This window comes from Hemibagrus wyckioides, linkage group LG17 (assembly GCF_019097595.1).
Source record: "Hemibagrus wyckioides isolate EC202008001 linkage group LG17, SWU_Hwy_1.0, whole genome shotgun sequence".
NCBI classification, from domain to species: Eukaryota; Metazoa; Chordata; class Actinopteri; order Siluriformes; family Bagridae; genus Hemibagrus; species Hemibagrus wyckioides.
In genome coordinates this window covers 21,938,443-21,965,953 of record NC_080726.1, presented here as the reverse complement: position 1 = coordinate 21,965,953, position 27,511 = coordinate 21,938,443, and the positions used below count along the sequence as shown (strand labels likewise).

Genomic DNA, 27,511 nt, shown 5'->3' with positions numbered 1-27,511 from the left:
CTTTTTTAGCAATTTGAGCAACAGTAGCTCGTCTGTTGGATCGGATCACACGGGCCAGCCTTCACTCCCCACGTGCATCAATGTGCCTTGATCGTCCATGACCCTGTAACCAGTTCACCACTGTTCCACCACTTTTGATAGATACTGACCACTGCAGAACGGGAACACCCCACAAGAGCTGCAGTTTTGGAGATGCTCTGATCCAGTGGTCTAGCCATCACAATTTGGCCCTTCGTCAAACTCACTTAAATCCTTATACTTGTCCATTTTTCCTGCTTCTAACACATCAACTTTGAGGACAAAATGTTCACTTGCTGCCTAATATATCCCACCCACTAACAGGTGCCATGATGAGGAGATCAGTCTTATTCACTTCACCTCTCACTGCTCACAATGTTATACCTGATCGGTGTATACTACAGTATCTTAATCTAAAGAATATTCATTTATTATAATAAAATCAATGAGCTGTATGGTACGTTTTATGAAACGTACCATACAGAGAACTAACACGATGTATATGAGCAGGAGGAACAGTAATATGATCGAACGTCAACAGGAAACGCTTCATCAGATGGCATAACCTCCTGCTATTCTGTCGTATTACGACGGGAGGTAAATAAACAAATGAGATTGCATCACAGTAAAGTAGTGATGCGTGTTTTACTGGTCTGGGGTTTTTATGCGACAAATTAACCATAAACACTAACACACTTATGTGAGTACGCATCCCATAAATATGCTGGATTTTCTTTAAATCGTTTATCTCTACTGTCTCAAATGTCAATATGAGTTTGCACGAGATTACGAATAAACTTCACTTCCACTGCCACAGGCTGCAAGAGTTCAGCACACAAGCCAGCACAGGAAACAGAGACAGGAAGCAGAAAGCTCTATCAGATCCATGACATATTCGCCGTAAACACTCGATGCCTGGCTGTGATCTTCAGCCGAGAGGGTGGCTGTTGCCTACACACACATCTTAACTTCAAATGGCACAAGCGGAGCCTCGGAGGCGAAATCGATCTGACGTTTCACAGACAACACCTCCAGCGCTCGCTGACTCAGACACAAAACTGAGGTTTTACACAATATCCTGTTTACACGCTACCGGAATTTGAATTTTTTTCCCTTCCTGCAAAACACAGAGAGAGAAGCTACTTAAAAGAGAGTGGAATAAAATGCTGAGGTTTTCCGGAGGCTGGGTGATGTCAAACCCCAAATCACTGTGTGTGTGTGTGTGTGTGTTAATTAGTCTGTGGCTAAAACAGCAATAATTAGCACATCTGTGTTTGAGTGATAGCACCCGAAGTGGGCCGGCATCTTCGCAAAGCCTACTCCTTTGCTCTCTCCATGCTGCCCATTATCTAATAATCATTTAATTAAAGAGCCGGCTGCTGCTGGCGAACGCGGAGAGACAAAAAGAAGAGAGAGAAAAAAAGTGTGCGCCCTTGAGACAAGGAAAGTCGATGTCTTCCAGCAGGCGTGAACATGAGGAAGCATGCTCCAGAGCAAACCCACACTCATCCCCTATCATTACATCGTGCATGGAGTGTTTATTATAGCTTTAGTAGAAGCACATGTTTGCTTAGCAGATACACACACACACACACACACTTGGCTCAGAGTTATCAAGAAAAAGCATGCTGCAGGATGTGAGAGTGGTTGCTAGTCACGTGACCTACCTGTTGCCATAATAAGGCCAGGTGCAGACTCTTTGCTCAGAATGGGCATCCTGCGAAGCTGAATATTCAGCAGCTGACTCCAGCGCTGAGCCAAGTGCAGAGAGCAACCTTTAGAAATCTGTAGATGAGAGAACAGGAGCTAACACACAGCAACCGACTAGATCTCATTTGCTTTCCTCATGTGTGCCTTAAACGGTGACTATATCCACACCAATCAGCCATAACATTATGACCACCTGCTTGATATTCCTGCCAACCCAGCAGTGACACCACGAGATCTCTGAAGGTGTGATATCTGGTGCCAAGAACTTTCCAGCAAATCTGTTAAGTTGTGAGGTACAGTGAAACCTCCAGAGATGATAGGAATTTAATTCATAAGTTCTTAAGGTGAAAATTTGTATTGCAAAACAGATTTTCCCATAAGAAATAATGTAAATGCAGATAATCCGTTCCAGCCACTCAAATATATGACCGATACGAAGCGTATGTAAATGGCTGCTTACAAAGAACTGACCCAAGCCAAGCGTTCCATGTCAAGGCTCCTCACAGGAAGTTGTGCCACCAAGCTTGGGCTAAAAATAGAACAGACCACCCACCTGTCCACAAAAAAACGCCCGAAAAAATCACGCATATCGAAGGCAACGTTGTTATCGTGGATTCTTTCCAAACAGCTTTCACTGACTGAAAAAAATCCCTAAAATTCGTAAACTCTCTTCGGTTGGCTTTGCTCGGCTTTACGCTGACCCAAACACGTCCGAGTTCGGTTCATTCATATGCCCATAATGCTCTGATGCAAATTTCTCAAAAATTTCAATTTTTAAGGCGAAAATTCGTAAGGGAGGGCAATCGTATGCCGAGGTTTCACTGTATTAACCACTGCAGACCAGGAACACCACACAACTCTTGCAGGTTTTGGAGATGCTCTGACCAATCACAACTGCCCCTGGTCAAAATCACTCAGATCCTTACGCATCCTTGCCCATTTTTCCTGTTTCCAGCACATCCATGAAAATCATCAACGTTCTTCACGTCCCCTGTCTGTGGTTTTAATGTCATGGCTGATTAGTGTAGTTATGAAAGTTACAGACTATAATGCGTTTCCCTTTCGCATGCACCTTAACAAATAAACGTTCAAATCATAATAGGTTACATCTAAGAGTGACAAAATGGCGTAATTAACATTTAAGACACCACAACTAGCTCTACATTTAGAACCTATAATCTGTTCATAACTTCCATGTTCACGGGAAATGGTTCATGACCCGAGGGAAAAGATCAACATTTAAAGAAACAAACCTTATCGTCATCGTTTCTTCAGGAAATAATTCAGTAAAGTCTTTTTAATGGGTCATTTCTAAAACTTTGGCCTAACATGTATGCGCTCTTCTGTGTTTTGATGATGCTGAGACTTTTAGATATCTCATTACCATCTAAACTTCAAAACTAAGCTCCTTCAATATAATGTCCATCCATCCATCATCTATACCCACTTTATTCCTAATTAGGGTCATGGGGGTCTGCTGGAGCCTATCCCAGCACACATTGGGCGAAAGGCAGGGGTACACCCTGGACAGGTCACCAGTCCATCACAGGGCCACATATAGACAGACAACCACACACACTCACACTTATGGGCAATTTAGAATTACCAATCAGCCTAATGTACACGTTTTTGGACTGTGGGAGGAAACCGGAGTACCTGGTGTAAACCCCCCACCCAAGCACGGGGAGAACATGCAAACTCCACACAGAAAGGCCCCTGGCTATTTGAACCCGGGACCTTCTTGCTATGTGGCAACAGTGGCAACCACTAAGCCACTATTATATCCATTATATAAATCATTTATTGCTGTTTTTTTTTTTTCAGGTTCATAATTCAGCCACAGCGACAGGCTGATTTATTTATTTCCCCCATCTTTCACCTCTCTAAATCAGTAGAATGGATCAAACAGAACACGATTTCCTTATTTCTCTAACAAGGAAAGTCAGCCATAAAAGTTTGCTGGCTTGTTTTGTGCACCGAGAATCAGCCTATAAGCAAAACATCCTCACCACTTCCTCTAACAATCCTGACACCCATGCTCACACTAAGAAACCACTTCTCTAACACACCAGAAGCTCTAGATTCTTCTGTGGTGTTGGGGTTTGCGCAAACCTGGCAGTCGATGGAGCCCCCAAGGCTGTCGAAATTTGGCGGCTGCAGCAGCTCCCAGGTGCCGCCCTTGTCGAAGGTGATCACTGAGCGCATGTTGTCTTCGCTGAGCGAGCCATTGATAAGCGTGGCCACGAACACGCCACGCAGGCCTTCCACACGGTGCAGGTCTGCAAATGGCTCGTTGGCAAAGTACCTACACACACACACAGACACACACACACAGCTGAACAAGATGACGTTTGAAAAGGTCACCACCATGGCAGCTCATTTCCATTTACATTGTTTGGTGAAAAGGCTTTCTGCTGAATGAGGAAACAGGGAAGCGAGAAGAAGTGCTGGAGTCTGGAGGATGATGATGGTGGTGATGATGCAGGATACTTCCTTGACCTAACTCTGAGCTGCACAGTACAGCCATGCATCTGGATCCGGCTGGCAGGAGAGGACACCGAAATAACGTTCAAGGACGAAGTCCTAATACTAATTAGAGTGTCTGTTTGATAAACTGAGGGCAGAATATTTTTATTGGTTTGAAACAAACAGCAAGGCCAAAAATAATAAATAACAGAGCTGATCCAACACGGCTCATGAGAATTGATGTTTCACAACAGGAAGTCAGGAACCTGGCAAGTTCAACAGCTGGAGGGTCAGTTTACTTGGTGTCTCCTCTCTCTCTCTCTGTGTATGTCTGTCCGTCTGTCTCTCTCTCCGTGTGTGTGTGTTTGTGTGTGTCTGTCTCTCTGTCTGTCTGCCTCACTCTCTCCTCCTCTCTCTCTCTGTGTCTGTCTGTCTCTCTACCTCACTCTCTCTCTCTGTGTGTGTGTGTATGTCTCTCTCTCTTTCTCTCTCTCTCTCTGTATCAGTCTCTCTCTCTGTCTGTCTCTCTCCCTTTCTCTATCTCTCCAGCCGTCTCTTCTCTCTCTCTCTCTGTGTGAGTTTGTCTGTCTGTCTGTCTCTCTCTCTCTGTCTCTTCTCTCTCTGTCTGCCTGTCTCTTGTGCGCACACTCTCTCTCTCTGTGTTTGTCTGACTCTCTTTCTGTCTCTCTGTCTGTCTGTCTGTCTCTCTCCCTTTCTCTATCTCTCCAGCCGTCTCTCTCTCTCTCTCTCTCTCTCTCTCTCTCTGAGTCTGTCTGTCTGTCTCTCTCTCTCTCTCTCTCTGTCTGTCTGTCTCACTCTCTCTCTGTCTGCCTGTCTCTTGTGCGCACACTCTCTCTCTCTGTGTTTGTCTGACTCTCTTTCTCTCTCTCTGTCTGTCTGTCTCTCTTTCTCTCTCTCTGTCTGTCTGTCTATCTGTATCTCACACTCTCTCTTTCTCTCTCTCTCTCTCTCTCTCTCACACACACACACTTGATTAAATGTAAATTGGAGAAGTACAGAATGAGTCATCAAATTATTTGTCTACTTTCCGAGAAATGATAAACAGTAAAATTAAAATATAATTTTTGGCTCAAACATACCCACAATGCCAAGGGACACACACACACACACACACCACTAATTTCATTTAAACACATTCAGACAGAAAAAGTGTAACCTGAAAATGTGAACATTCTTAATTAGCAACATCAGCTCTGCTAGTCAACGAGCTAAATACAGCAGGGCGCTAATGTTGCCGGTCGTTAAGCTCAATGTTAATGTTCTCACTCACTTAGAAGCTAAATAATTCAGTAACTAGCAAAGATCTTTAACAAGCTACTGACTAATCTTCATTCTTTTAATTTGAAAAAAAATTTCATTCAAAGCCATGTTTTTGAAACGCAGATCCATTCTCTTTACTTCGGAGAAATTGTCTGATAAGAAAGTCAGAATTGGGGTGTGTCTCAATCGGCTCCCTAGCTCGTGTACATGATTAAGGGCACTGGTCAGGACGCTGGTGGTAAGGGTTCTGGCTAACTGATGACTCAACTTGTGGCAAAATCCAATTTCCTCATCAGTCACCAGCGCAAAAACCCAAGCGTAAAATATTACTGGTTTATATGTCATAGAAATTTGTTAGCTTTCTGTTTATCCATCTAGCCATCCATCTATCCATCCATCTGTCCATCTATCCATCCACCTATCCATCTCTCTATCTACCTCTTATTTTAATGATTTTTTTTAAACCAGAGTGTAAAGCGCCTCTACATAATTATCCTCACTTCCTCCATTTTATTTTTATTCTTCCTGAACGAAGCAGCTGTATTATAGTCTGGGTTTTCAATCTGTTCACCAATTCCCCCAGTGACCCAGATGAGCTAAAAAAAAAAAAAAAATTCCTTTGTCACCTTTACACTCATTTTTCACACAATTTATTTTTCTGCATTAAAATAACTGAAGCTGAGGCTTTGAACCAAATTGAAATGTTCTTGTTCTTCTGAAATTCTCGTTGAAGAGGAATTAGATGTCTAATTTTAGAATCTGTGTGTGTGCGCGTGTGTGTGTGTGTTTCTGATCAGTCAAATGCAATGCAGCATTACCTGATGAGGGTGTTGCTTCCTGAACCCTCAGGGCTGTAGTACAGCACATTCTCCAGAGAAAGTGAAAAGGCGAGCCCCTGCGTGTCCGAGATGTACAGGTGTGTTACGTTGTTGTTGTGATTCACGCACACAAACACCTGATCCTCCGAGGCATCGGCTATGTAATACTCCTGCAAAACACACAGAGGAAAGGTCACGTGACGACACAGGTGCATGTCTATCAGATCAAACTTCTTCTGTCTAAGCTGTTTATTCCTTATGACTGGCTTTCACAGGACCAGAGTTGCTACTTTTATGACGCGACACTCACAGTGATAGGATGGCGAGTGTTGAACTGGGCCGCTCTCATGGGCTGGCGGTTGTAGGAGACCCACAGCTGGACCGATTGTGGCTCGTGGCTCCCGAGCAGCGTCTGTATGAACAAAATCACACAATTAAACTCTGCAAACTGGCATAACGACAAGAAGAAAAATATATGGTGTAATGAACGGGATATTTTGGAAACCCCATGTTCTTTTGACACTCCACCTCCTCCATGACTAACCTGGTTACACAATGTTAAGATGAATTGTGCAATTGTTAGAGAAATAAAACCCTTTTTGTATCTCACACTGGCTCAGAGGGGTCTGTTATTCAAAATCTGAGAATAGTTAATGTTTCCAAGGTTATTATTTTCCAATAACAACAAAAAAATATTTCACAGTTCCTCTAATACTACAGCAATTTGCCAGAAATTATATTATATGTAATGTTAAACATCCACAAACAAATTCCTGTCACCACTGATCCAGGCAGTGAATCAAAGATCAGAAGGTAGAGGGTCAAGCTGCCACTGCTGGGCCCCTGAGAAAGACCCTCAACCCTTTCTGTCTCGGGGGCTCTGTATCATGGCTGACCCGGTGCTCAGAGTCCAATTTCCTAACAAGCTGGGATACGTGAAGGCTTAGAAAAAAAACGTGACAAAATAAAGGAGACTTCTCATTTATAGAAGTGAGCCGCTGAGGGTTAAGGGTCTTGCTCAGGGGCCCAGCAGTGACAGCTTGGTGTTCCTGAGAATTTGGGCAGATGCCCTTATACAGAGTGACTGAGCAGTTGAGGGATAAGGGCCATGCTCAGGGGCCCAACAGTGGCAGCCTGGTGTTCCTGAGATTTGAACTCAAAACCTTCTGATCAGTAGTCCAACACCTTAACCACTGATTCCTGAACAATGACATTGTTAGGACTGAATTGTTACTATAGAAACAGTAACCTGTGATAATCTACAGAATTAGCGTTCTGCTAATTCTGTAAACAAGCGCATTAATATAAACCTTGCCTTTGAAATACCGGAACGCTTTCGTTACGGCTTTGTATGTTTACAGATGGACGCAAACCTGAAAAATGACCAATTACCAGTGGTCATAAACTCACCATTAACGTTATCTAAGATAGTTATCTATCTAGTTAGCTGGCATAGAAAGGTTTCGAATACCGATATAATAAGTCCATCAGCTGCTAGTTGTCAAAACTACACATGGTTTACGGCATCATCCCGGATTATCAGCTGAAGCTTAAAGTCCCCACAAGATGATAGTGGAGACCCAAGCCAAACACACACACACACGCAAGCGAGAGAGAGAGAGAGACTCCAAAGTGCAGGGTATTGAGAAAGTCATGAGCCTGACAGGCTGCAAACTATCTGGCCAGCACTAATGAATTTCCCCTGATGAGGCAGAAAAGCACTTCTTGTTCTCTGGTGGAAGACAGAGCATGCAGTGTCGCAGCTCTCTCGGACCCTCTCGTCACGGCCCTAGCATCCATCGCCTTGATTTATCTGCCTGTTAATAGCCATCTCCGGGAACAGACTGCAGTGGTGTCGCAGGCAGCCAAAACACAATCTGGCTTTAGAGAGCAAGGAAGGACGGCAAAAAAGAAGGGGGGGGGCTTTGGAAAGGACCTCGGTTGCTGAGAGAGCAGGAAGAGAAAGAGCCGGCAGCGTGGTAACGACAGCTTCATCTGACAAAGAGGACAAGCTGGGTTTGAATATGCAAAGCTGACACGGCTATGAGGAGCCAAGCGACTGGTGCAAAGGAGAGACTGTGTGTTCCTCTAGCTGTCTGGTCCAGACATGGCCAAGTCCGGTCATTTCCTAACGGTGCTGTGTGTAAGCTTCCAAATACAGAACAGTCCGTGATGGACGAGTTCAAAGATCAAAGATCACTCACCTGACGCTCTTTCTTGGAGCACTTTTATTCTGCTAAACCAACTGTTTTAACTATAATACCTCTACACAAGCATTAACACACACACGGGTGTGGTCCAAGTCTGAGAATTGATCTCTTTTGCCAATGAGAATTTGCGTTTGAATTCCGACCAGTCTGCCAGCTCATGAATGGAGCTGATTCTTGCAGACTTGCTGCATATTTGGCTCCTAGAGGCACTTTTCCTTCATTGTGGGAGAGGCTTTTATGTCGGAAAACAAGAGCCTTACTGTGCTGGCAAGCTCTGCGGACCAGAGAGACCTGACTCACGGGTAGCTTGTAGATCTCTGAAGCTTGATGAGGCTGTGTGAAAGTCTAAATGTGTGTGTGGTGTGACCTGCAAGCTCAATTAGCAAGCCTGTGTCCCAATGTAGCTGCCCTGGTAACAATCGACAATAATAGCATGGTACATACAGTACATTTGGAAATGGAAGTACAAATCATTAATACATTTTTTTTTTACTCGGATTTATAAGAAGTGGGGCAATGAGAAGCAGAGAATGAGACGTTCATATTATACTCATTCTGAAGGACCATGCGAAGAATCAGGAAAAGATACATTTTTATAAGGCTTTAATTAATCTTCTTGGTGCCAAAAGGTCCTTGTGATATTCATTATAGTAATCCTATTAGGAAACACAGGACTACTCAGAAAGTGAGGCAGAGCAATATAGAAAGAGAAACACAAAAAGGACGATTCCTTGAATCCTGCTAACACACTCTGACTGGGTAGTGATTCCAGTCGTAGTTGAATAATGATGCTCCAGTCTCCGAAAGACACACAGCCAGAGCCAGTTAAAAAAAAAAAAAAAAAAGCAGCTCTGCTTGGGACATGCCAACTGGGTCACATGAGGCTAAAACCAGTCCCAAAACTTGCACAATTAACGTGAGAAGCGTTGAAGTGAGCCAGTATCTCCTTTCTGGCTGCAGGCACTGAACACAAGTTTGTCTAGACATCTGTGCAACTTCCCCATATTCTACTTTGTAAACCAATAGAAAGCTATAAAGAGTGAAAATTTATAGGCAAACGGGACGAGGCACATATCTGTCGATTCTTCCTCGTTATACAAAGATCCTTCTCCCTTCCTCCTTTGGCAGAAACTTTGAATCCCTCAATCCTACAATCAATGGCTCCAAACATAACCGTGGCTTTGAACCATTGCACAACAAGCTCTAGTAGTTATGAAACCTCACATGTGTATGTGCACACATTTCTTGGCATGAGCGCTAAGAAGCGTAGCGCTGACAACATGACCATATGGTCACGCGGGTTAGTGGAACGCTGGTAAGTGGTGCATGAGCAGTTAAAGATGCCCCGGGGAGAGCAAACCACACGTTCGTCGAAAGCCGGGAGATCTGCTACTCCGAATAAGCAACACCAGCCATCCAGTCCTTTCAGAAACACGCTATTCGTAATATCAGAGACGGCAGGCAGTAGAGATGATCTCTGACCCACCAATGCTGGATTGGGTTCGACAAACGAGCGTTCTGAGGTTTATTGAAACAGTCCAAATATTTACCGCAAGGCCGCACTTGGTTAAAAGCCAGTGTACACACACACAGGCATGAGTAACCATTAAAATTTGGGGATAAACAAACCCTCGGAGGCAGGAATCCACTGAGGGTAACAAACCATGAGTTGGTTTTAAAAGTTATAAACATAATGCGCAATTGTTTTATTCCCTAGTGCTCAGCAGCGATTTTTTGGTTTTGTTTTACAAGAGCTGTGATGTAAAAAGGCAGCCAAGAAAATGTTCAAAAAGCCTTGGATGGGTAAAGTGCTTTTTCACAGAATCTGGCCTTCTCAGAAGGAGTCTTAAACACAAAACGCTCCATTTAGTTGCACGCAGCTGCTGAATCTAGCCATAGCGTCACTGCTGAAGTGCAAAAGCTCAATGATTATGATCGCTCCTGCTGCTGGTGATGGTGGTGGTTGTTGTAGCAGTCAATGTTTTGCTCAGCTGAATACCTCTGGTCTTTAATTTTTCACTGTACAATCCACTAATTTGGGAAGTGATCAGATTTGCAGACCTCCAAAGGCATCTCCAAAAGTATTGGAACAGCAAAGCTGCTTCTTCTTCTTCCTATTCTTACTCCACTGTGAAGAAATCAATTCTTTTCTGCACATATCCCAGCGGAGGAAGTAAGGGCCAGAGCACAGGGGCATATATGATACAGCACTCCTGGGGCAGAAAGGGTTAAGAGCCTTGCTCAATTGCTCATTAGTGGGCAGCTTGGCAGTGCTGGGGCTTGAACCCCGAACCTCCAATCAACAAACCACACCTCCAAAGAGCTCTCCAAAAGTATTGGAACATCAACGCTTATTTTTATTCTTATTCATATTGTAGTGAAGATATTTCATTGTCATTTCCTGATATTTAGACATCTAGATGTCTTAAACAGTTAAGAGAATCTCACTTTTTAACTGAAAGCTGTTTCATTTCTAACTCTTTAGAGGCCAAAAATGAATTTTGTGCCAGATTTGATGGGTCCATGGTTCAGCATTGAATTTCTTTATCATGTCCCGCTCTACTGTTGTGCTTAATGACTCATATGGAAGACACTTAAATGTAAGAATTTTGACTTTTTCTTAATTATTTATGTTTTCACCTAGTCTACTATGGGGTAATATACACTATAATGGCAAAAGTTTTGGGACACCCCTCCAAATCAATGTGAATTCAGGTGTTGTTTTTCAGGGGTTGGGCTCGGCCCCTTAGTTCCAGTGAAAGGAACTCTTAATGCTTCAGCATACCAAGACATTTTGGACAATTTCATGCTCTCAACTTTGTGGGAACAGTTTGGGGATGACCCCTTCCTGTTCCAACATGACTGCACACCAGTGCACAAAGCAAGGTCCATAAAGACATGGATGAGTGAGTTTGGTGGGGAGGAACTTGACTGGCCTGCACAGAGTACTGACCTCAACCTGATAGAACACTTTTGGGATGAATTAGAGTGGAGACTGAGAGCCAGGCCTTCTCATCCAACATCAGTGCAACATCAGAACCTCACAAATGTACTTCTAGAGGAATGGTCAAAAATTCCCAAAAAACACACTCTTTAAGCTTTTGGAAAGCTGTCCCAAAACCTTTGGCAATGTAGTGTGCATTCAAAGTGAATGTTGATATCAAACCAGTCCTGACTCATTTTATATCAGACTTGCACAGATAGAAGAAATCATTTGTTTATAGTGATAGAAAACGTCCGATAAGTGGATGTCCATTCCATCAGAAGAACGGAATACTGGTTGAAACGATTAATAGTTCAGTGATTTTGCTTGTAAAGCCTGCATTTTTTGTTAAAAGGGATGACAATGCTGTCTATAGAAGAAATGCAAGCCATTTTAAGCTAGGAATAGTGAGAAAAACCATCAGAGGCACAGCCCAAGCATTAGGAATAGCTAATACAACATTTATGAAATGTCCTGAAAAATAAAGAAACCACTAGAGTACTAACAACCAGACATTGAACAGGTCAGCCAAGAAAACCAGCAGCTGCTGTTGTGAGAGCTGTGAAGAAAAAAAAAACAAAAAGATTTCATAGTACATTTTTCCTTTCACTTCCATCACCAAGCATTCAATATCAGAGGCAGCTTCTTACACTGGCAGCGTATACAGCATTTACATACATGACAATAACGCCTGTTTGAGAGTACTGAGACTGTGAACTGCATGCTATCTAACTAATCTACTCTCATTTGTACCAGAGATCATCATCATCATCATCTGCAAGTCCACAGCACAATTTAATAAGACAAGACATATGATTGTTGTTTTTGTGAGGCCTGTGATCCGTCTCTGCTGCAAATCAACCACCATGGAGACAGTCGAGATCTCCTGGCTGCTTGGTATGTACATCACGGAGGATATCGCGTAGGCCCTTAACGTCATCCTTCAGCCAAAAAACACAGGAGCGACTCCATATTCTCCCCTGAATAAATCCTCCGTTCATTCTACAGGATCGAAACGAGAACAGTGAGCAGCTGTGTGTTTCCAAAAAAAAAAAAAATCACTGGCGTCCACTCCATCACATTTCATTGAAGACACACCCCAAAACACTGCATCTGTAAAGCTTAGAGCTTTAAAAACAGATGGAGAAATACTAAACCTAGGCACCCAGGACAAACAAATGATTTTTTTTGCAAGCCTATTTGGCTACTTCACGTAAAAAAAAAGAAAAAGAAAAAAGATAAAATAAATAATAATATTTAATAAAATAATAATAAATAAAAAATAAAATAAATAAACATTTTGTAAAAAATAAAAATAAAAACAATAATATATAAGTAACAAATATAAATAAGTAAATACTACTTATAAGAATAAATCAATCAATCAATCAATCAATTAATTAATTAATATATATACACTACTCACAAAAGGTTAAGGATATTCAGCTTTCGGGTGAAATTTCAGGATGCACCTAAAATGCACTATAACCTTTACAGGTGAACTTAATTTGACCTTCTCTACACTTTTGAATGCACATGTCCAACTGTTCAGTGTTTCAGTACTTTTTGTATAACTTGCTGTTCTCTAACAAGGTGATTAACGGCAAAATTCACAGCTGGTGTTTGATCCATGAATCGACCAATACATTTTCTGGTTCAGTTAGAATTGGTATTTAAACAGTCCTCTTCATCATGCTTTTCACATTTTGACATCATGAGACCAAGACGACGCCTAACAATTGATCAACAGTACCTCACCATTGCAAGGCTTCAAACAGGATGTTCTCAGAGGGAAGTGGCCACTGATCTTAGAGTGTCACAGAGTGTCATCAGCAGGTTGTGACAGAGATACAGAGAGACTGGAAGAGTCACAGTTAGGCATAGAAGTGGACGTCCTTTGGCCACATCCCACGTTGATGACCACTTCATTGTGAACAGTGCCCTGCGGAACCGGATGATGAATGCCATTCAACTCCAGGCACATTTAAGGGAGCTGAGAGGAACTCAAGTGTCACGTCAGACCATTCAAAACCGTTTACATCAGCGTGGTCTGCATGCTAGACGACCTGCAAGGGTACCTGACCACACCACCAGGCACAGGTGTTGGGGCCTGGGAGCATTTACACTGGACAAGCGTTTTAATTTGTGTAAAAAAATAAAATAAAATAAATAACCAAACAAATAAAATCAAAATAAAGATGAGCAAAAACACATCTTCTCCCGCTAATTAAATCTGACTCTAGTGAGATTCCGCCAACTCCATGTTTCCATGCAAGGATATAACACTACAGCTCCACACACTGAGGACCTCTGAGGAACTCGTTCAATATACACTATTAAAAAGGTGCAAATAATTACTGATGCTCAAGAACAGGAGGACTGGTGTCATTATTTTGTTTAAAGAGCTTTATTTTTCTATTTTCCTTTCATAAGCTACTCAAGATGTTTACACAAATCATCACTGTTTACACCCTCCTGGCTCCGCTAGGACAAACAAGAGCCTCATGAAGAACTCTCACAAAACATAACAAACAGCTGTTGATCTTCTAGATAACAAACTAGCTTTAAGAATAAAGTGTGTGTAAACAGTTAAACTGGTTCATTTGTGTCAATTCAGTTATTATTGTGAAGTACACTACATTGTCAAAAGTTTTGGGATGCCTGCCTTTAACATGCACATGAACGTAATATGGAGTTGTCCTGCCCTTTGCAGCTATAACAGCTTCAGCTCTCCTGGGAAGACTTTCCACAAGGGTTAGGAGTGTGTTTATGGGAATTTCTGACCATTCCTCTAGAAGCACATTTGTGAGGTCAGGCACTGATGTTGGATGAGAAGGCCTGGCTCACAGTTTCCACTCTAATTCATCCCAAAGGTGTTCTATCAGGTTGAGGTCAGGACTCAGGCTGGTCAAGTTCCTTCTTTATGGACCTTGCTTTGTGCACTGGTGTGCAGTCATGTTGGAACAGGAAGGGGTCATCCCCAAACTGTTCCCACAAAGCATGAAACGGTCCAAAATGTCTTGGTATGAAGTTGAAGCATTAAGAGTTCCTTTCACTGGAACTGAGGGGCCAAGACCAACCCCTGAATTCAATGATTTGGAGGGGTGTCCCAAAACTTTTGGCAATATTGTGTAGCTTATATATAAAAAATACTATTTTTCTAATCCTCATTATTTTTAGCATTTGAAATTATGAGCAAGCTTTGTCTTGGCCTGGAATCAATTTCTAGCTAATCATTTATCCTCCCCGGGACATTTTCTCCCCCAAAAACCTCTTCAATCTGTAACTGTGATTAGTATCAGTGAGTATTATAAGTAATGCACTAACACTATTATCCTCTTGACCACACATATGCTTAAAACACTGCTACTCTGAGAGTCTACAGCAAGCTAGCATGCCGATATGAGTGCTAACTAGGCAAAAATGTTTATGTTGAGCTCATCTCTTGCACAGAATGCCACCAATGAAGCTCCTGTATAGTGTGTGTCGTGCTCACTCCAGTGAATTTAGGGTATTTTAATACACAGAACAGCATGAGCGGCCACACTTTGCTGAGCAGATCTTACCCTGGTTGTCGTAGCAAACATGTACTTGTCTCGGAGCTGAAAGCTGTCCACCCTTTCCAGAATGATGCGTCGGTTTTCTTCACTCTGGAAGAAGTCTGTGCTGCTGAGAATGCTGGAGACACCCTGGGGTTCGTGTCTCTGGACCAGCACCGTGGTCGGGCTGTCGTACGGCTCCACTCCCCTGAGAGAACACACACAGGTTTGCCAAATTACAACAGATGTTCAACGACGATCGAAAGAAGGAAACAACACGAAAATGTGCAGATTTTTCCTGCATGTCGAAGCTCCAGCTGTGAGAAACGGTTATGGGATTTTTCCGAGGATTTTTCTACTTATCTCAATTTCCGCATGAATGCCTCCTAAAAAGGTGCCTTGTTTAACAAACACGCTTAACGTCACCTTATCTTTATTGGACAAATGGAAAGAGCAATGAACGTCACAGATGGAAGAAGTATGTGAAAACCTGTAGGACAGTCTCCTCTCTACCCAGACCATTTTTTTTATTCTATTAAATGAATTCAATGTAATCGACTGGAATTTTATTTGCAGCTTTGAAAAAGTTGTTCTGCCTTTAAATTCTAAATTTAGGAGAGCAGTGATCATGCAGTCTGCCATCAAATCTGCATCAATTTCTACAGTAAAGTATTAGATCTGGTGAAGACTCAAAACAGTGGAGTGATCTGAGAGAGAGAGAGAGAGAGAGAGCGAGAGAGAGAGAGAGCGAGAGAAGGGACAGAGAGCAGGGACAGAGAAAGAGAGAGAGAGAGAGAGAGAGCGAGAGAGACAGAGCGAGAGCAGAGAGAGAGAGAGCGAGAGAGATAGAGGGCGCGAGAGATAGAGGGCGCGAGAGATAGAGGGCGCGAGAGAAGGGACAGAGAGCAGGGACAGAGCGAGAGAGAAGGGATACAGAGAGAGAGAGAGAGAGAGAGAGAGAGAGAGAGAGAGAGTGAGAGCAGTGAGAGAGAGAGAAGAGACAGAGAGCAGGGACAGAGAGAGATAGAAGGCCAGAGAGAGAAAGCAGAGAGAGAGAGAGAGAGAGAGAGAGAGAGAGAGAGAGAGAGAGAGAGAAGGGACAGAGAGAGATAGAAGGCCAGAGAGAGAAAGCAGAGAGAGAGAGAGAGAGAGAGAGAGAGAGAGAGAGAGAAGGGACAGAGAGCAGGGACACAGAGAGAGAGATATAGAGAGAGAGAGCAAGAGAGAGAGAGAGCAAGAGAGAGCAGAGAGAGAGAGCAGGGACACAGAGAGAAAGATATATAGAGAGAGAGCAAGAGAGAGAGATAGAGAAGGGACAGAGAGCAGGGACACAGAGAGAGATATAGAGAGAGAGAGCAAGAGAGAGAGATAGAGAAGGGACAGAGAGCAGGGACACAGAGAGAGAGAAGGCCACAGAGAGAGAGAGCACAGAGAGAGAGAGACTGGAACACTGCTTTCTCTTATTCTTTCTATTCTATTCTATTACATACAGGTTTACATACCCATTTTTTGAGTAATTACCTTAAACGTTGAAACATTTTTCTAAAGAAAGATAGAGAACTGGATCATTTTTGCATGCTTCTTAAAACTGAAGCTATTTCCTTGTTCTTTATTTGCTCCACATTTCTCCTCACACAGAGGCTATCTAAGGTCCAGGGAGCTGTGTGTGTATAAATGATTCAGCACAGTAGGCTTAAGATTCGAGCCGTGGCTTCAGAGACTCTGGAGCCCTGAAATTTACTCTCCGCCTCCCTCCTACTGTAAACACACCGGCTAGTTTGTTGAGACTGGATCTCGAAGCTCCTAACAGACGTATAAAATGATTCGACTGAAGGGACGATTAGACAGACTACAGCTCCACCCTTGGCCACACCCATTCCAGGATCGAGGATTAAACTCACACAAAGCTTTTTAGCGCTGTTAATGAGCCTCAAGTGGAGCTCTGGGCTACAGCAAGGCTTCTCAGGGGGATCAGGATTAAATCCAGAGAGGAGTAGAGTACAATAGTTCAGTTCAGGTATAAAACATGATGGGGCAGGTTGTATAGAAGAGAGTAAGGAGGTGGTGTGATTCAGTTACCACCCTGTCGCATGCTAAAATTCCTTCAATTTCCACCAGCTCTCACCATTACCATCAAACTGGGAGGGTGTCAACCATCCTCTTAGACATGTGAAACACTTGTGTGTGAAGCACTGCTCACTGTCTTCTTCCTTTCTCATACACCCCCTCACAAATGCCCATGACTGGCACCTGTGACTGACAGGTGAGAGAGTACACCTCCCACATAGAAAGCACAGACACTTGGGCGCGTCATCGGGATACAAAACGCTTTTCTGCTGATGTTGTGGAACTAGTTAGTCCTTGTTATCACTTACGCTAAAGCAGTTATAAACAGTTGCTCTCTCATCAGCCTTTTTTGTTAATTTCTCTCTCTTGAAGTCAAACATGTAGCTTGACCAAAAAACTGGAAATGTCTGTCATGCACGGTGTATCCTGAAACCTTTCTATCAGAGCCAGCATTAACTTCTTCAGCAATTTGAGCAACAGTAGCTCGTCTGTTGGATCGGATCACACGGGCCAGCCTTCGCTTCCCACGTGCATCAATGAGCCTTGACCGTCCATGACCCTGTCGCCGGTTCACCACTGTTCCTTCCTTGGACCACTTTTGATAGATACTGACCACTGCAGACCGGGAACGCCCATCTCCAGTTTTGGAGATGCTCTGATCCAGTGGTCTAGCCATCACAATTTGGGGCTTCATTCAAACTCGCTCAAATCCTTACACTTGTCCATTTTTCCTGCTTCTAACACATCAACTTTGAGGACAAAATATTGACTTGCTGCCTAATATATCCCACCCACTAACAGGTGCCATGATGAGGAGATCATCAGTGTTATTCACTTCACCTGCCACTGCTGAGAATATTATAGCTGATCTGTGAAGTGTGAGGAACTGAGAGTCTTTAGCAATTTATTCACTTCACCTCTTACTGCTCACAATGTTATACCTGATCCATGTATATCTACCATGTGGAGCCAGGGGGTGTAAACTTTTGAACAAGAAAGATTGGTGTAAATTGTCACTATTTTGTTTAAAGAGCTTTATTTTTCTATTTTCCCTGCAGAAGCTACTCAAGACGTTTACACCAATCACCACTGTTCAAAAGTTTACACCCCCCCGGATTCTCCGGGACAAACAAGAACTCTCACAGAAACATAAAAACAAACATCTTTATGAAACAGAATTCTGAACAGTTCTATATAAAACCTCTAGTGTGTCTTCTAAGCAAGATAGAGGCTTCATCAGTGTACAGAGAGGACACTCATTAGCCACACTCCATTTTCTTGAGGTGCCTCACTGACTGGATGCTACTCCAGAGGATGAAATGGACCGAGTTCAGCCAAGCCTGAAGGCCATTAATCAGCCATTAATCAAAGAAGCCTGCTACTAACAAACTGAGCTAGCAGCAGCTCGCCTGAAATGCAGCACATCATCAACGCCTTCCTCTCCGGCTCTTATTGCAGATTATTTTCGCTCCCTCGTGAATACGAACTGGATACTCGAGTTCATGAAACAGCGTGAGCTTCCTGATTATTTGCTGTCCTAAATATTAAATAATGTAGCTTAGTCTCTAACTCTTAATAACATGTAGAGACAAATCAAGGCAGTTAAGGTAAACGACTTTCTACGGTTTCCTGAACATTATGGCCATGATTTACTGAGGCTGTGTGTAAAACACAGATATATACATGATACACAATATACAGTATTGCAATATACAGGCTTGTGACCCAGCAAAACAATAAAAAATGCTACAAAAAAAATCAATTTTCATTATTTCTGTAATATAATCTAATTTCTATTTTTATATTATTTCTAAAATATTCTATCATTTCTATTTTCATATTATTTATATAATATAATCTAATTATAAATATAATCGTTTCTATCCCTGTTATCCCTTCTGTTATAGCAGCTAAAAACAACCTGCTCATTACTTTTGCTAGATTTGTTAAAAAACTTCTACTATAAATGATAAGGACAGTAAATTTAGTTTTTTTATTAGGTATTCTTTCGCATCTCTGATGCCACAATATCAAAGAAAGCCTTCTTCCCCTTGTATTTACCTGAACAACACACGTGCATGTGGACGCTCTGTTCCTACCTGAAATATCAGTTGTACCAGTCTCCTGACATGTCACACCACCCTTAGGCAGTCTTATACTTAGCATGCAATTATGTTTCTCTCTCTCTTTCTCTGTGTGTGTGTGTGTGTGTACACGTGTATGTGTGTGCGCGCGTGCGCGAGAGCTATATTCTACTCCTCCAGGATATCTAAACTTCTGAGATCAAACAGCATATGAAAAGTAAAACCTTATTTACATACCCGTTCTCTCACTCTACTTTGCATGTGATGTCACTCACACAGCTTTATGTAGACAGTCCCTCCAGGGTGCCACCATACTGCAGTCAAAGAAACCAACGCGAAACCTGGCAAACTCTACCATTCAGAGGAGCTTGTCAATTTTCAACAGATTTAGGTCAAGCCTCCTCAGCTAACATCAGCCCAGACCTCCTCAGCCCAGATCTCCTCAGCTAACATCGGCCCAGACCTCCTCAGCCCAGACCTCCTCAGCTAACATCGGCCCAGACCTCCTCAGCCCAGACCTCCTCAGCTAACATCAGCCCAGACCTCCTCAGCTAACATCAGCCCAGACCTCCTCAGCCCAGATCTCCTCAGCTAACATCAGCCCAGACCACCTCAGCCCAGATCTCCTCAGCTAACATCAGCCCAGACCTCCTCAGCCCACACATCCTCAGCTAACATCAACCCAGATCTCCTCACCTAACATCAGCCCAGAGCTCCTGAGCCCAGACCTCCTCAGCTAACATCCGCCCAGACCTCCTCACCTAACATCAGCCCAGAGCTCCTGAGCCCAGACCTCCTCAGCTAACATCAGCCCAGATCTCCTTACCTAACATCAGCCCATACCTCCTCAGCTAACATCAGCCCAGATCTCCTCAGCCAACATCAGCCCAGACCTCCTCAGCCCACACATCCTCAGCTAACATCAACCCAGATCTCCTCACCTAACATCAGCCCAGAGCTCCTGAGCCCAGACCTCCTCAGCTAACATCCGCCCAGACCTCCTCACCTAACATCAGCCCAGAGCTCCTGAGCCCAGACCTCCTCAGCTAACATCAGCCCAGATCTCCTTACCTAACATCAGCCCATACCTCCTAAACCCAGACCTCCTCAGCTAACATCAGCCCAGATCTCCTCAGCCCAGACCTCCTCAGCTAACATCAGCCCAGATCTCCTTAGCTAACATCAGCCCTGCTCTGGTGGCTGAATGATCACAAATACACACAGCCTCTGAAATCTGGATTGCAGTCACATATCTGGACCATCTGAATAGTCACAAGCATAAAGTTCTGCTCTCAGCTTCCCAAACCAGTGAGAATACAGCAGATGATCATTTCATTGGGCTAGACAGGCAGGATTAAAGATCATTAATATGCTAAGGCTAGATTTAGGCTAGGATTAGAGCCAGAAACCAATATTCAGAGCTACACGGTCAGTCTGTTCGCCCACAGAGCCTGATGGACAAACTCTGAGAATAATCCGTGAGTGTCTTATGGCAAACACCAGCAGTACTTAATTAGTCATTGATCTTACCAGAAGTAGGACTTGACATGTTCTTGAATCAGCACCCATGTTTCTCCAAAGTCATCAGACTTCCACAGCTTTCGAAATATAGGGAGGGAAAAAGAGAAAAGGATTTAAAAATAAAAAAATAAAAAGGTTTATGAGACTTCAAGCCCAGCTGATGACTCATTATACGGCATATTCAGACTGAAACTTTTCTCTGAAGGCTTTAATTCTGATGAATCACCACGCATATTGGACAAGTGCCACTGGCCTGAGATTTGCAATATAATGTTTTTAATGCAAAGTTATAAAAGTTTATTCCCTACTGAGTCAGAACACAAATAACCATGGTAAAAAAAAAAAAAAAAAGAGCAGTTATTCCATATTAAAATAAATAAATAAAAAAGAAATCTGGCTTTCATAGTCAGAAAAGCAAACCAAACCACAAATTTCACTCAAGCATGTCTAAATCAGTGATTTTGTTGAAGGACAAACCTGTTTATTAGGGTGGGAACCATCATAACCCAGAACCAGGTTTGGCCTCTTGCTGTGCAGGAGCAGGTCTGTGGGTTTAAAGGGCATGGAGAATCCCTGGACGCTCTTACAGAAGTCAAAGGTGTTCCAAAGATAACTGTTTTTTGTGTCTGCGAAAAGGTACTGAGGATGACAAGAGAAATAAAAAGGCAAGTTAGTGTTTTAGACAATTTAATTCATTCATTCAATCTTCTTCAGTAACTGCTTTATCAGGAGTAACATTATGACCACCTGCCTAATATTGTGTTGGTCCCCCTTTTACTGCCCTGACCCATCATGAGGAGGAAATTTTCACTTCCCCTTGCACTGCTCAGAATGTTATGGCTGATTGGTAAATAGTATACAGTAATAGAAGGGGGAAGTGTTCATAATCACACCAGACACTTGGATGACAGCGGGATTCATTTCGGGTTCGGTTCCTCTTAAGGTTTCTTCCTCATATCATCTCTGGCTTACTCATCAGGGATAAACTGATCAATAGAAAACTGATATATTTCTCTTTCATAACAATGTCCATTAATATATGAATAAATGAATTGAATCCAGGGAGTGCAGAGCAACCTGTACGTTTATATTTAAGGTGTAAAAATACCTCACTTTCCTCAACACGTACAGTACACGTGTGCACAGCTGCTACACGAGTGCCACTGCGGACATCCTCGCTCGGAGGATTAAACGTGGCGTCTGCTGAACAGCACGTGGGAGCCGAAACAATCCCTGCGCATCTGGTTTCTAAGTCGAAGTGCACTGTAATGTTTAGCGATTTCACACCCAGCAACGTTAAACAGACCCGGTGAGCTCGGTTTCTCTTTCTGCTGTTCATGTGACTGTTACAGTTGAATAAAAAACCCTACTTCTATAATAATTATGCGATTTTAGACAGGAGGACATGCTGCTTTTAATGCCTCTACTGTTTACACCAAGTACAAATCAGCCTTTATACACTCTAAGGGGCAGGTCAGTGCAGCTAATCCACCTGCTGTCATGCTTTTGAGAGGTGGGAGGAACCAGATGACCCTGAGGAAACCCTCAAAAGACAATGTTCCTGCATGAATAGAATAGAAATACATGAGATTGCTGTAAAGTTAAAGCCTCCATCAGTGAACAGAGATGATTATAAAATGAGAAAGAGCTTCCTAAACACTTTTTTCTTTTTTAACCCTCACAGTTATTGAAGAGGAATTATTTATAATCATAATAGGTTTGCTTTAAAGTCTCATATAGTCTCAGGAAGTTTTTCCTTGACACCATCACCTCCAGCTTGCTCATTTGGTCTAAATATAAAAAGTAAAATTTATGTCCTGAGTGTACGAATTTCTGTAAAGCCGTTTCATAGTTAAAAGTGTTACACGAATAAAAACTGAATTGAATTAAATCTTAATACAAGTCCATTCTCTGATACAGTTCTAGAACCGTTGGCAGCCGGAAAGCCTGCAAGTTCCATTTAAAATCCAACTATTTAAATATTATGTAAATGTGTACAATACTTGTTAAAGCCACTGAGTTTGATATTCCTGAACTTTCTAGAGAGACAGAAGACATTTTTATTAAAATTGTCCATAGGTGCATATTGACATGAAGTATGCATTGAGCAACTTGCTTTTGGAATATTACATTTTAATAAAATTTCAGCCAAAACATACTCAAATGTAATAAACAGGATTAAAAAAAACTATCATTTATATATTTATAACTTTATATATTTATTTACTTATAACTACTATTCATATCAGCCAATGTATTGTATCCATATGCTCTAAATTTCTACATGTCTATATTTATATCTTATTTTATATTACTTTTAAATTCCATTTTTAACTATTCTTTTGTTATATTACCTTGAAGTACACTATATTGCCAAAAGTTTTGCGACACGTTTTTCAATGGGTTGGGCTTGGCCCAGTTTGGGGATGGCAGTTTGAGTCCTGACCTCAACCCCATAGAACACCTTTGGGATGAATTAGAGTGGAGACTGTGAGCCAGGCCTTCTCGTCCAACATCAGTGCCCGACCTCACAAATGCACTTCCAGCGGAATGGTCAAAAAATTCCCATAAACACACTCCTAAACCTTGTGGAAAGCCTTCCCAGAAGAGTTGAAGCTGTTATAGCTGCAAAGGGCGGGACAACTCCATATTAAATTCATGTGCAAGTAATGGCAGACGTCCCAGTTTTGTCCTGGCTCGCAGTCTCCGCTCTAAATCATTCCAAAGGTGTTCTGGGGTTGAGGGCAGGACTCAGGCCAGTCAAGTTCCTCCACACCAAACTCACTCATTCATGTCTTTATGGACCTTGCTTTGTGCACTGGTGTGCAGTCATGTTGGAACAGGAAGGGATCATCCTTCATCCAAACTGTTCCCACAAAGCATAAAATTTTCCAAAATGTCTTGGTATGCAGAAGCATTAAGAATTCCTTTCACTGGAACTAAAGAGTCGAGCCAACATTCAACAATTTATCACTATATTACTCCATATTGTAGTAATATAGTGATATAATATATAGGATATAATATATAGTGGTAATATAGTGTGGCTCTAATTAACTTGAATAGGAATAAATAAAGCAAAACATCAAAAGCTCAGACTGCAAAAAAGACGTCCTGAACACGTATAAAAGAGATCTTGGTTGTTCAGGCTGTAATTCTCCCTCTGGTTGATTCTCTATGGTAGCTATGACCCTCCATCCTGTTAGCAGCAGAACAACTTCCACTTCAGTACAAGGGTTTTGTGGATGAACCCGAACCAGAGAAAGAAAGAACGAGATCCAGGAAGACAAAAGGCATAAAACACATTACTCACTGATGACCATGTGTGTTTTAAAACACACTCTTCTACAGGGAGGCGAAACCATTGAGACCGAGCTGCTATAAAAAGATGCGTCCATGAACAGTCATGCCTTTGTCTTTAGGGAATATTTATTTAATCTTAGATTTGCATGAGCCGCCCTGTGAGGTTATTTATTTAAAAACAAAAACTGCAGGCTTGCTCAGGTTGTTCATTTGGTCTTATGATTATCTAAGGAAAATCGTCTTTTAAAGTATAAGACTAGACAGCTGTCCTAATGGTCTAGCTCTAACACTATACGCTATCGTTAGTTATCCTTCTGCCTAGACTTAAAGCTCTGGTTCGGGTCTCTGTGGCCCGTGAAGCCGCACTGCAGAAACACTGAGCAGAGCAGCACTTCAATTCCCAGGTGTCTTTGCAACAGTCAACTCCTCCCTCAAGCAGGCAATTATGTTTGGTGCCAAGGGCGACGGCTATGGGCAAGGCCGGGCCTATCAGTCACGCTGTCGCACCGAGTCCCATGAGAACTTCTCTCACACCCAAAGCTTCTCGCCTCACAGATAAGCCGCAGCAGCACATCCACTCATCAAAACAGCTTCAACTGACTGCCCTCTTTACTGCTTTAAGGCCCATGCACAAGATTTGAGGGATCTGAGAAGATACTCACACGTCTGTTATCAGCAGGACTGTGGTAGAACTGCGAGATCACCTGCTTGCTGCTCTCCTTCCCTTTAAGCAGGACAAACTTATCAGATATATGGATGAAGGTGGTTCCGTAGTCATACGACACGTAAACCTGTGGAAAAGCAGCAATAACATAACATGAAATATCAGGTGTCTAGGTGTTGTGTCTACAATCTAACAATCCTCATTTATCATGACTATTGATAGGTTACAAACTTTAAAACAACAACTGTGCAAAAGTCTATACCTTTCTGTAATAATATTGAATTCACAGCACATTCAAATTTGTCACATCATACACAGTTCGAGAAAACTAGAATACACAATATAAAATAAGTAATAATTTAAATAAAAATGTAAAACTAGATTATAAAAATATTAGAAATAATAGAAATAATTAGAACATAAAAAACTAGAACATAAAAATATAAGAAATAGTTCAAATAAAACTGTAAAACCAGAATATAAGATATAAGAAATAATTAAAATAAAACGCAAAACTAGAATTGTGATATTTTTTACGTAAAATGTCTGCATAGCATTTGTGGAAAGAGTCTCCAGTGTCAGAATCAAAGTTTTCCACCATCTTCAGGACAGACAGTTAGCCGAGTAAGAAATAAACAAAATAAGAGGGATAGAGCTGATTATTTTTCTATAACAGCACATCCCAATAAGTTGTACTTCTCTTGTAAACTTTCTTGTAACAAGTAATACTAGCTTATTGAGAGCTTAAAAAAAAAAAAAAAAAAAGCACATTTCTTCCTGTACAGAATAATGATTATTTTATTGTACAGCAATACGCGATGCAGGATTTCTAATATCATGGAAACTAAACACAAGGAATCCTCCTCTCTCATTCCTACAGCAAGCTCTATATTCACTTCGTTCCCATTTGCCGGTTCCTGCTTTTGTGTGAAAACAATTACAAAGTCAAGCTGCACTTCTCAAATTTCCCTTCCTGCCTCAGCATTAGTTTTAAAGACTATTCAAAGAATATCTCATTCTGCTAATACAAATACTAACGTTACACAATAACTCGAAAGAAACTGGAAACTTCCTCCCACTTTCCAAAACCCTTGTTTGTTCCTTGTTGCGTCTGAACGCTCCAGCTTACAAACAAATCCTGGTCACTCTTTTAAACTCCAGGCTTTTATATGTGTGCCATCGGATTCTTTCTGAAAAGCGATGATACTCAAATGACACCAACACCGTACCGGGAATCAGACATAAAAACCTCACCTCAGCCTCGAGGCTTTGATTCAACACCAATTCACGCTAACCGTAAACACTGGAACTTGGGTTGGTACAGGGTTACGGTTTCACGTTTTACTAGGGCAGTAACCTCACCATGGATTTGTTCTCTTTCATGTGATAAATCCTGGGAATTTACCCAAGGTCTATTTTCAGAAGTGCTATTGAAACTGGAATGGTTTTAGTAATTTAATTATGTAATTACAGTCAATAATTTAATAAAATTATAATTAAATTAACTGGTGCAGCATCAGAGAGTTGTGTCCCAATCGGTCATGTCTGAAAGTTTTACAAAGAAGAAATAATACACTGTTATAAAATAACCAGATGACCAGTCGGGTAGAAATACACTATGTTGTTTTTGTGTTGTGTTGTTTTTTCAGGGGTTGGGCTCAGCCCCTTAGTTTCAATGAAAGGAACTCCTGGAACTCCATGCTCCCAACATTGTGGGAACAGTTTGGGGATGACCCCTTCTTGTTCCATCATGACTGCACACCAGTGCACAAAGCAAGGTCCATAAAGACATGGATGAGCGAGTTTGGTGTGGAGGAACTTGACTGGCCTGCACAGAGTCCTGACCTCAACCCGATAGAACACCTTTTGGATGAATTAGAGCAAAGACTGTGAGCCAGACGTTCTCATCCAACATCAATGCCTGACCTCACAAATGCGCTTCTAGAGGAATGGTCAAAAATTCCCATAAACACACTCCTAAACCTTGTGGAAAGCCTTCCTAGAAGAGTTGAAGCTGTTATAGCTATAAAGGGCGGGACAACTCCATATTACATTCATGTGCATGTAAAGGCAGACGTCCCAAAACTTTTGGCAATATAGTGTATCTCCAGGTACCAGTACATGTTGAATAAGATATCTTGCTCTTTTTTCTTCAGTATAAAGATAAGCCAGTTCTTCTCCAAAAGCAAATTTAAACAAATTATTATTTGCAATAATAAATATATCGATGATATTTAAAAGGACTTTCCAGCACATGTATCATCTACTCTATAGATGTGTTATGGTCATGTGACCTACTAATGATTCATCCACCCAGCCAATCATCTTCTGTACCATTTATCTTACAGAGGGTCAAGAGGAACCTTGAGTGCATTCCAGTGGACTCAAGGCACAAAAGTGGTGCCAACCCATCACAGGGCTCAATCTCACACACCCACACTATGGACAATTTAGAGATGCTAATCAGCCTGCAACTCATTTCAACTCATTCTTCTCTGTGGGAGGAAACTAAACACTTTAGTTAAACTTTATTAAAACTTAACAGGAAATATGAACTTCACACACACACAGAGCAGAGACAGGAATCGAACCCCCACCCCGGAGGTGCAAAGCAAAGGTGCTAACCACTAAGTTACTGTGTCTCCACTTGCACAACCTCAAGTCCTAAAACAATAAGTTATTAGGTCAGCAATACAGCATTTGATGTTTATAGCATATGCATGGAGTTTTTAACATGACAATCATGCATACATGCTGGTTTACAAGACCCTTCTATTTCCATCATATACAGAGATCATTTATCCACTCTGAACTGATCATTCTCTCCAGAAGGTAAGGTTAATTTAC

General features: G+C 42.0%; 1 protein-coding gene across 2 annotated transcripts in view; it reads right to left on the bottom strand.

Moving 5' to 3' along the window:
- The window catches only part of sorl1 (sortilin-related receptor, L(DLR class) A repeats containing), a 72,417-nt gene that overhangs the window by 31,464 nt on the left and 13,442 nt on the right, over positions 1 to 27,511 (bottom strand). For both annotated transcript variants that reach the window (XM_058414627.1, XM_058414628.1), the window contains exons 3-10: positions 24,663 to 24,791; positions 21,175 to 21,336; positions 20,707 to 20,774; positions 15,053 to 15,233; positions 6,604 to 6,705; positions 6,294 to 6,463; positions 3,841 to 4,033; positions 1,686 to 1,803 (exon numbers count right to left, since the gene is read on the bottom strand). In XM_058414627.1, coding sequence (XP_058270610.1) covers positions 1,686 to 1,803; positions 3,841 to 4,033; positions 6,294 to 6,463; positions 6,604 to 6,705; positions 15,053 to 15,233; positions 20,707 to 20,774; positions 21,175 to 21,336; positions 24,663 to 24,791 — 1,123 coding nt within the window. The remainder of the gene's footprint in view (positions 1 to 1,685; positions 1,804 to 3,840; positions 4,034 to 6,293; positions 6,464 to 6,603; positions 6,706 to 15,052; positions 15,234 to 20,706; positions 20,775 to 21,174; positions 21,337 to 24,662; positions 24,792 to 27,511) is intronic.